Here is an 11355-nt window from a genome sequence, read left to right as displayed (position 1 = left end):
GCGGGCGGCGGCGCGGCAGCCTATGAAAGGGAGCGGGCGCGCGGGCCGAGGCAGGCCCGAGGAGCTCCCTCTAGCTGCCGCCCGCCCGCGCTCGCCCGCCGCGCAGGAGCGAGAGGAGGCCGCTCCCGCCGCCCCGTGGGGGGCAAGGGGCCCGGCCCGGCCCGGCCCGGCCCGGCCTTCCCGGGCGCCGAGGGCGGGCGGAGGCGCCGTCGCCGCCGGGAGCCTCCCCGCCGCCCGTTCCCCTCGGCCTCGGCAGCCCGGGCGGGACCGGCGGGGCTGCGGCCGGCAGCGTCCGAGCGCCTTTTGCCGGCTTCGTGTCTGCTGTTTTCGTGCCGTGTTTTGCCACCGAAGTTGCTGCCGGTAGATGCTGCCGATGCGCTCGTGGCCGTTCCTGCGTGCGGCCCCTGCCGCCAGCTTTTGCAACGCCTGGTGTTTCCCTGAAGTGCAGCCTCCAGTGCTGTCTGTCACTTTTGAAGTCAGAGGACAGTGCTGGCCCCCAAACAAACAGGCAGGGATAATTCAGGCTGGAAGTTCAGAGGTTTCACGCTTCAGTAAGGTTTGTGACTACTGTAGGCRTTGCAGAGGCCAAAAATCTGACCGTTTTATCGTTGTACCGCAGCACTTTGCGAAAGTTTCTCCACACTGTCTGATGCCAGGTGCGATGGTGCAGGAGACTCCTTATGATCCTATGTGCGCTTCTGAGAACTCAAAATTTTAAAAGTAATTTTCTGTTATTTTTCTTTTACAAGCCCCCGCTAGAAAAAAGTGGAGTTGGAAAGCTAACAATTCCAAGACCGAGAAAGCAAGGAGAAAGAAAACCTTGCATTATTTAGTAAAACTGTGTGGTTTCCAGGTCATATCAAGACTGCTGGGTGAAATTCAGAATTTTTGAATGCTTGGTCTGGCGATGTTGCCAAACGTGGCTTTAAAATGTAATACACATCCATTGCGATTGCTGCGTATCCCTGCCACCCTCTTGAAAGATGTTTAATGGGAGGAAGATGCTGCTTCATTTTTGCCATTTATCAGGTCAGATTGTGTTACATTTTGCTCTACCAGATGTTGCAGATGTGATGTCAAATAACTCCTCTCAGTCAAACTCTGCACCTGCACATACTGGGCACCATCTCTGTTGCTCCCACTCCACTTGGTCCTCTAAAACGTGCGAGTTGCCCCAGGAACTTGTAATTCAAATACATAAGATTCTCAAAAAGTCAAGGACAAATCAGGTAATAGGGGAAGACCAAAGGCCCAGGTCATCCTGTGAGCTGCCTTTCGTCTATAAAGATCCTCCTAAACTGCCTCCCAACTTYCCTTGTTCTAAGCCTTGTCGTGTAGTGAAGTGTAACAGAAAGTGCCACCCTTGTACTGTCAAATAATCATTTACCATTTGTTTCCTGCCACAGGTGGACTTGCGTGGGCCCCTCGTGCTTTGTTGTGAGAAGCCAGGGGGAAATGCAATGAGGTAAGCGAAGAGTATCAGCCRTTCTGACGAAACTCTCAGCAGCAGAAAGTGGCTTTTCGCTACCTGATTTTTGCCCCCAGTTTTCGCTGGCAATTCCTCCTCTTCCTGGCAACTTTCTTCTCCTCCCCTGCATTTTCCCAACTGTGTCCTGGGCAGGGTGCACTCTTTTATCTCTTTGCTGGATTGCTAGAATAAACATAATGACAAGGGTGCTCTCATGTTCTCCTACACCTTGCATCTGAATTTTGAAATCACTGTATGATTTAAAACCCCAAAATAATGAGGTGGGGAAGAACTATGATTACCTGGAAACAAGTGTAATATGTCTTAATTTTTTTTCTTAACATGAACTTTACCATGCGCACAAAATCTGCACTGATGGGATTCTAACATGTGGCTATGGCTTTGTGTAGAATGACTTGAGGACGGGGGCAATGAAAGAGTTAGCAATTAAGTTAGAAGAGCAATTAAATTAGAGCAATTAAGTCAGAAGAGAAGCCAAGCAAATTTCTCTGCCATGAATATTTCCAACTACATGAAGGAAACTTTTATTTTAAAATTATCTGAATACGTAATGAATATGGTTTTAGCAAATGTGTGATCTGTCATGATAAATTCTGATGCATCTCCTTTCATGACTGTATTCAAATTTTCCGTGCTTCAAATTTTCTGTATTCAATTTCTGGCTGTAGTCTATGTTGAACTTCTGACAGGGTATTTTTTATCTAGCTGTGGTGAGTGAGAAATTCAAGAGTACTAAATCAACAAGACGAGAAAATACTCAGCAAGCATATTCCAAACAAAATAACTATGACATAGCACATCTATCTTTAAAAATAGGTAAAACTCAATTCAGTTCTTGAATAGGGCTATATTGTTAAGGTGATGTTTATCTCCCATAAATGAGCAAAGGGAGAGAGAAAAAAATAGCCAGATAAGTGACCTCAACTATTGAAAAACTGATGGAGTGTGTAATTAACACTTGGCCGAGTATGACCTCACAGCGTGAAGCCGTCACTATAGTTCAGAGGAGAACTGTGCTTACTATGCTACCACAGTTTGAAGTAACCTTTAGAAGTGAAACTTTCAACTTCAGTCAGTTGTCCTGTGTGTGAGGGAAAGAAAATCTCAGAACAAAGGTGCAATTTCAAATACCTTTAAATAACAAAAAACAGTTGTGGTGAACGGCTGCCCCGTAGCATGGAGAGGAGTTGAACCAGTGGTTAGTAATAGTTTTAATTTGTATTTTTTTCTAATAATGTGTAGGAGAAAGTGAGGAACAGTATGTCAATGACTAAAGAGCTATACTGAGTCATTCTTTTAAAGAAACTGGTTTTAGCCATCTTCCGTTATTTTCCCACAGTTTTCATCAATACACTGAGGAGAATGGAGTATGGGAAGCCTGGGAGTGACAGAAAAAATTGTAAGGGATATTGGAGACCATTAGGAAGCCTGTATTCTGACTCTTCCTGCAGTACAGAGGGACAATAAGGGAGGCACCGTGAATTTCTCCATTGCTTCCCCGTGTTGTCCTCATCAGAACGCCTGCCTGGAAGTGTGGTCAAGAAGAGCGTATCTGCCGAACTGTGCAGTTTGAGCCTTCACAGCATCCCTGAAGGGCTACTCTAACAGCCCTACTTAGAGCAATTACAGCTTATTTCCTAAGAGGCGCAACTGGGAATATACTCCAGATTTGACTGTTACAAGGCCAAATAACAGCACTCAATTGGCTTTTGAGTTTCATCAACCTGTGACTTTGGCTTGTACCACGAACAGAGAAGTTGWTTAGAAGGCAAAGGTATGCTCCTCTCCTGCACTGAGGATTTCTCTAATGTCCTTCCTCTGTTTCCTACTGGACAGATCTCTAGAAGGTATAAATTCATTCCATAAACCTCAGACGCTCTTCACTAATTGCACTATCTGATAGATTTTGGCTATCATACATATTCACGTCTTCCCCAAATACAGCAGCAAGGTGTAAAAGATGTACCCACCAAATTGAGAACCCCACATGCCCAGCCATGCTGAGGTAACTGGGTGTGTTGTTAGTACACCATTAGTGCAGCAAGCAGCATGGGTGGTACTCCGTGTGTACACACAGGCTGCCTGTCAGTAGCCTGCAGGCATCTGTACTTGCAAGGGCTCTGTTACGGCAGGCGAGTGCATTTGGGAGCTCCCAAGGCCGCTCTGTACAAGTGATGCAGACATAACCCGTATGCTTGTTCCAGAGTAAGCAGATCACCACAAGCTATCAGCAGTATTTCATTTTAAACTTAAAAAGTTAAGAGCCTGTTTGTTAGGGTGTGAATCACTATTTTTTTAACTGATAAAAAGCTCTCTTCCTAAATGCATCAGAAAGATAAAAGCCTTTTATTTTTATGAAGATTAAAAAAGAAGCACAGTCATTTTATAAGAATGCTAAAAAATGAATACACAAAGAATAGAATTCTTAATCAGCAGATATACTTCACTTAATACTGAACAGCATACAATAAAATCGGTTAAATAATTCCAGCATTTGATGGATTAATGCTGGTTGGTTATTTTCAGTGGAGTCCTTAGAGTTTTAGTGCTGAGCCTAAGTTTGCTTCTAAATGTAGCCAGAATATCTAGTTGCTTATAGCAACAAATTGCTGGGAAAGGAGGAGAGAAAGGTCAATAAAAAKACTACAGACATGGTTCTGCCTATCTGCTCACACCACTGTCAGCCACTGAGTAGCAGACTCTGATACACTGGTATAGGAGACCCTCTGCACTGCCACCAATCCCAGCTTTTTGGATTTTTCCCTATCCTAGCTCTCTTTCCATGTTCTATTTCCTCCACTTTCTATGACGTATTCAGTCATGCCCTTCTCTTGGATACAGAATTAACCTTTGCCTACAGTTCTGAGAGGCTTTGAGCCATCTTGGATGTGAGCATGTGAATATAGGCTCAAAGCCACAAATGGACTTTTGTGTTGCAATGTTTAACTTTTTTCTAGTTGACTCACATAGTGAAATCCAGAAGTTAAAATGGGGCCTTACAAGTACTCAAAATGCAGTGACCAGCACATTACAAATACTCAAAAATCAGTGACCAAAGTGAGTTTGAAAGAAATCTAGGCTACCAAGTGAGGAGCCATCTAAACTAGCTGAGAAACACTGGGGATAGGGATGGCTTAACTCCTTTGACTCTACGTTTTTTTTTTCCAGATTTTGCCTATTGGCAGGCAGCATGTCTAGTGTGTGGTTTATGATGGATCTTAGACGTTTAAATAGTGTAAGGTATACACACTAGATCCCAAATCAGTTCTGTGGATATCTTCTTTACCTACTTAAAATTTTTTCAACATCCCCTTAAAAATACGAACATGAGAACTATAGGTAGCATCCCGGTATTGGTGTCGCTAATGTCCATGGAAAGAAAAAATATATCTGTCCTCAGTATTCTGTTGTTCTTAAAGCAAGCACTAGATGTTTTTATTGTAGTTATGACACTGGAAACTCACGCTCAGCAGTCTCACACACCAAGCTGCTGACAAAAATGTGAGAGACAGGTGGTTGTTCCAAGAAGCATCCTAAACTAGCTGTAAGGAGTTACTCAGAAGTAGCACCCAGAAGATGGATTCCAGGTACTTTGAGGCAAGGTGTGCCTCAGCAGTGTCAGGAAAACTATTTTGGTATCAGGAATACAGTGGAGGTTATATTTGGCATTTTATTTCACATCTGTTTTAATTTTTCCAGCTTACTAAGGAAGCAGCTCATCTTTCCTTTGTTAAAACAAAGTCATGTGGCAATACTGGTAAACTCAGCTAGCAATTAAGGTGATTTTCACAGGTTTATGATAAATCATATGGATGTTTATTTTGGAGAAGTTTTGTAAATGGGATAGGCAAAACCCTGGGCAATGCAGTTTAATGCAGTGCCAGTGACAGCAGCACCTGATGTTTTTTGCTGAGCTGCAAGAGTCAGCTAATAGTGTTAGGATCTGGGAGAGAGAATGTCCTTGGGGAAGCAAAGGCTAATCTCTCCAGCTCCAATAAGAGAGAGACCGTTTGCTACCTCAGAAGCCTCACAGTTCCCCAGAGCTGTGCAGTTCAAAACTCGTAAGTCTTACAAAAGTCATTTCTCAGTTACTTCTAATAACAAATAAAAGCATTACATTAGCATTTTCTGATGAGACCTGGTCTCTGTAAATCATGTTTGCTGCTCTTCCTGGTATTTGTTACCATCTCCTTTTCTATCAGTGCCTCCTCTCAGTTTTCTTTTTTATGTGTTTGGGACTGTAGTCAGTTTAAACAGTGTCATCCTACATACCTGTTTTGGTCGTGGGCATACCAGTACCAATCTTCTCATCTTCTGGAACTTCTCTGCTAGTCCAAGGTTAGCTACCAGCGGATTTKTTCGGGCAGCTCATTAAAGGACTTTCCCAAATTATTTCCCAACTCAGTTGTTTTCCTTAGATGTTTCTCCTTTAGCAAACAGTGCTCTTAAAGTTTCTTTYCTTGTTTTTCTGTTTTTCCTTAAAAGTAAACTGTGAAAAATACATATTTATGTATATATATATGATGTTAATATATTTTTTCCTTCTAATTACTTCTCTAACTTTATTTTTGCTTTTTTATTTGTGAACTAGAAGCAGATTGCGTTGAAGGAAATTCTGGTTCTACATACATGGGTATACTTAAATAATAGAACTACCAGATTGTGCTGTCACTGTTTTGTTGTTGGAGAATTTGGCGTGTACAAAAACATGGCTTTTATCAGATAGTTCTTTAATCAACAGGCAGGATACTGTATTCTAAGCACAGGTGTTTCCAGGTGTACCTACCTTTACTCAGTGCAGTCTAATCTACCACAGTAGATTTAACCCAGCTAGAAACAGTGGGATTGATGATACTTAGGTTGTTGACGTGAGTATTATAGGTTGAAGCAGAAGAGTTTCTAAGTACACAGATGACTTTGAATTCAATAGCATAGTTTGAACATACTTTACATATCTCAATTTTCTCATAATTTTTCCCACAGCACTTTATTTCTTCCTTCAGTTGTTACCTTTTCTACATGAAAACCTCATACCTCTCCCTTAAAACAAAGGTTTTAAAGGCTACAGTGATTACCCTGCATACGCCTAAGCCTAGTTAATCATTTGTATTCTTGTTCTGTCTCAGGACAGTGACAGGGAAACCCAGTGACCAATTAGCTTTCACAAAACACAGCACCTCTTATTGGAGCTTAAAGCAGTACAAAGAAAACATCCTAACAGCACTCCATACCAGTGCTTTCCAGCCTTTCCTGGCCTGTGGATAAAACTATTGAGCAAGTAATGAGCTGTAGGCAAACTTATRCTTTTTCTCTGTCAGTTTAGACTGTACTGATGTACAGGGTACAGTCTAAACTGTACCCTGTCTGTACCCCGTGGCTACAAACCATGTCAGAAGATCTTATGGACAACATGTTGCTCAAAATCCATGTCTTCTGATGGCTACTGACCTATGACTACGCAAAATTTGCCATTTATTATCCACCACACTGAATACCAGACTTGTTCAATCTATGGTTGTYCCAGAAAAACTCTGGAATGGAATAAATGTGTCCTAACACCCCTAGTCAGGGCTAGACTCTTATCCTCTTTGCTTTTCTGTGATTTAATTAAGCCAGATGGTCACAGATGCAGTCGTCCAAGCAGCTAGGTATAATCTGGGCTTGTTTACCTGCCCAGTGCTGTGCATTAATTACACCAAATGAGCCAGTGATACGTAACATTTAGAGTATTGACATCATCTGATTAGTCTATGTGTTTYGAGTATTAAACATTTTGAAAGAATTGTATCTGAAATTTTCATGCGCTTATAAGACTGCTCGTACCTTTACATACCACATTTTAATATTCATAGCCTTTAAAAACTAAAACGGATTCAGTATTGTAAACAGTAATGATAAAAAATTTGGTGTAAGCCTCTTGTAAATTGGACACAAAAGTAAGACTGCTCTTACTGCTGAGGACTTAAACACTGCCTTCTTCAATGCTGAATGAGATGCAATGGTAAGAGAATACAAAAGCATASTTATATATTTGTAAAAGGTAGCATCAGAATAGGTAGAAAGGGCTAGGGAATTAAATGAGCTTGTGATCCCATATGTTGCACATTTGTTTCAATATGAGATAATGTCTCTGATCATCACATTTTGTCCCTCCACTTTACATCTTTTTAGTCCGTCACTGCATACCACACTTCCTGAGCTGTAGCTTTGCTGGTCTCCCGCTTGCCACTGACCTTGTTGGCTGCAGCATTCAAACYGGGAAGAGAAGCACTCTCAAACGCTGGCTTGCTCTCCCTCCTGCACACTGACGTTCAGCTGTTTTAAAATGCACCTCCAAGGCTACCTCTTCTACTTTAKCACCTGTGTTTTGCAATGAAGCATCTACTTCTCCATGCTGGTGCCTGTATTAGCAAGAGCCATGGGCTAGACAGCRTTGAAAAAGGTTAGATATTTACATGCATAGTGGAAACATTCAATAGCATTAAAAATATGTATGATAAATATAAGTCTTCATGCTTCAAGGTGTAAGTAATAAGAACAGGAAGATGTTTAACCCCAGAGGTTGTTATCACTCTTAGGGATTTCTTCCCCTGTTTTCTGAAGCATGTTTCTGATGATTGTTGGAARCAGGATACAAGACAGATCAAGCACAGATTGAGACTGATTCCAGCACTGCAATTCCTCTGTTCMTCAGATTTCTCCCCCTACCCCCAAAATTATGAGTTACAAAATAATCACAATTACCTCTTAAATACTGATTATTGCAAATATATACATTTATTGCATTTTTGTGTATTTTTAAGATCCTTCTCAGACTACATATGTGAATGAAATTTGTTGATAAAGACAAATACTGACAAATTTCTTGATAAAGATGGACTGTGAGAGCTCTGACCTACACTCAGCAAATCATTCTGCATACATAGTCTCCAAGTCAATCCAATTTACTCCCATCAGCTCCTAAATTAGTTCTTTTATCAGTCTTTTATAGTTCTCCCATTTCAGTGCTGTTTTCTCATCTTTGTTTCTTGTGTAGGGAGGTTGCTGGTGAAGGGATTCTTCCCCTGATTCCAGACTGAGGGAGTGATGGATATAAGAATTATTCTGCATCYCATGACTATTGCAGTATGAGTTTTTCAAAATGAAAAGTTTTCAGAATTTCTTTTTTTTGCTATTTCTGACAGTTCTTTGTCCTGAAACAGAAAAGGACTCTCTCATATATGAGATCTTGATTTCTTCCCTCCACAGTGAAGAGGCTATGGTCTGATTTACAGCTCTCAAGAGCAGAGTATTTGTAAAAGACTAGAACTATCAGGATTCTACATATGCGACCACTACATTTGCACTAGAGTACTGAACATTTTTAGACACTCTAAAATACAGAGTAGAGCCTGGAAATCATGAGAAAACTGCCTAGAGTAGTTTTTGAAGCCTATGCTTTCAGCTGCAGGAAGGAAACTTTAAAGTTCTGTTATCCTCAACCCTTCCAAGAAAGCATGYCTCTCTCTCTCACAATATTCAGTTACCTATTTTCATTAGTATAAATCAACAGACATGCCTCTTATTTGGAAAGGTGGCCTTCCAGTCTTGGGAGATTGCAGCCTAAAGACCTTGGATGAGAAAAGTTTATCACAAACAATGCTCCTGCTGGTGACAAACTGTCCCCAGGGACAATATTTTGTTACTTTGGGGTAAATGCTAGATTTCCAACATTTCTGTATTAGCTTACAGAAAATCTTTTCCAATATTCTTTTGATTGTTCAAACCAGAAGTATCCCAGTAACTTACAAATCAGATAATTGATAATGCTARTTAAGGTTCTTTGTACCTTCTGGATGGTTATAAGCAGATTAACAGTGTTGTTCAGGAAATACATCTACTGCTTGGAGAATTACATTTTAATTTTGTTATGGCAGAATAAATGTCTCATGGACACAGTAGCTTTTCTATGAATGCAACAGGAAATCAGACTTTCTATTCTAACTCTTCATTGCTATGCAAAATTCGTGGAGATTCCACGGTAAGATTTTTACCTTTCAGAATTTCACAGTCTTTTGCAAAAGAAAACCTCTGTCAGGAGTTCTAACAGTTGTACAGTAAATTATTTAAAATAGACATTAGAAAAGTTTTAATAACAAAGAAAATTTACACATCAGGTCTAGGTTAGTAGGCAAATATAAGTAACTTAGCAGAAGGCATTCTCCCCTAGGTAGTATTCCCTAGAATAGTATTCTGCCTAGGGAGGGGAGAAGCACAGGGGCTAGTATTTCTGGTGTTGTGCTTGAGGAAAATCTTGTGTGATGGTTAGGGAGAAGAYAGCCCTGATGCAATGACATTAGACCTTTCTTAAAGTTCCTACAAACATCTGAATTCCAAAAACCTTCCAAACCAATGATTACCGAGGGAGCTCTCTTAAAGTAACTTCTTTCAGCTGCAATGCTCAACAGTTCTTGCAACAGGACCAGACATTCCTTTGAAAGTAGAATTTCTCATCCTACAGCAGAATTTCAAGCACCATWTTCTACCTTTATATTGTAATACTGGCATAACCATTCCCTAATTAGGTTTATTCAGGAGTCGGTATCTCTGACCATGAACACAAAGTCCCTCTCTCCACAAATACAAAGATAACTTGACACAAGTATTTCATTTGTGCCTCTTGGATGTTTTCACATTTTCCTCCCCTAAGTCTGCAAGTTTCTAAGGCAGAAGACATATTTAATAATCAAATATAGTGGCACTATTTATTCCTAGAAGAAAAGCATGATCAAGAAAACAAGAAGTACTTTGGTTAAATGATAATGAAACAGGTGTCACATTCTGTAAGCTAATAATCTCCGGATAACAGAGCATTTACTGCTAAAAAGAACTAGACACCCTTTCTTTTCTTACTGTCAAATATAAGACAAATATAAGATGCCAGTTTATTAGTCAGAATTACATGAGTAAAATTAAAAAAAAATGTTCCTTTAGTCTGAAAATGGCACTTGGCTGCTGCCTAATCATACACCAAAGGCTCCAACTCCAAAGAGTTTGCAGCCTGGAGATTAAAAATAACAGGCATAACATAAGTTAGGTTAGCACAGAACTTACCTTGAAGATCGCAGAAAGTAGAGGAACAGGAAAAGAACAATAATTGTCTTATTTTTCTCATCCATATTTGAAACCATGAATAGCTACAATTCTTTTCAACTTTATTTTCATCTAAAACCAAGATGACATGAATGAGCTGAGAGAAAACCAGCATCATTTGCGCTCAGACGCACTGCACCGCCGTCAGCGCATCGGTTGCCTGGCGCTGATACAAGCTGGCCAGTGCCACCGCTGCTGGTCCGGCAGGGCCCCTCCGGCTGGCCGGGATGGGTGGCTGCACCTGCACGGGCAGCGCTGCCAGGGAGCAATCGCCCATCTCGCGCCAGCCACCTCCTGGCGGTTGTCCACCGCGGGTAGAAGTGCTGTGGAGATCTATCTGAACTCCAAAGCCGCTACACGACTGCTGCGGCTACCGCTGATGAGGCAGTGGGCCGCCAGGCGGCAGACAGTCCAACTGCCAGAACTTCAAATGCGAAAGCGATTCAGACAGCAGCAGAACTCAAACCCAGAAATACCTGCTGCCTGTACATTTTAGAAAAGCAAACTGACATCTTTTCTTCCTGTTTGATGATGTCCAAGGATGATTTTGAAGCAGCTGGATGCTGCCATGCCCCCAATTATGGCTTATTTATAGTTTAAGAGGTATTGTGTTATAGCAGAGTTTGATCCTCAGATGAATTGTGGTTGGTTAAGAAAAAATAACGCCCTTTTTGGTTTACTAGGAATCTCTCTAGAGAAAGAGTAAATATCTAATGCAACACTTGCTCATTTAC

General features: G+C 41.2%; 1 protein-coding gene across 1 annotated transcript in view; it reads right to left on the bottom strand.

Annotated features, from left to right (window-relative positions):
• Nucleotides 1-10898, bottom strand: part of NMT2 (N-myristoyltransferase 2) — a 43123-nt gene extending 32225 nt beyond the window's left edge. The window contains exon 1 of the mRNA XM_085310561.1: nt 10756-10898. Within this exon, the coding sequence (XP_085166687.1) occupies nt 10756-10898 (143 nt within the window). The remainder of the gene's footprint in view (nt 1-10755) is intronic.
• Nucleotides 10899-11355: the final 457 nt, after the last annotated feature.

This window comes from Rhea americana, unplaced genomic scaffold (assembly GCF_003343005.1).
Source record: "Rhea americana isolate MKP2758 unplaced genomic scaffold, rheAme1 scaffold_32, whole genome shotgun sequence".
Classification (NCBI taxonomy): Eukaryota; Metazoa; Chordata; class Aves; order Rheiformes; family Rheidae; genus Rhea; species Rhea americana.
This window is presented reverse-complemented; position numbering and strand designations above follow the sequence as displayed.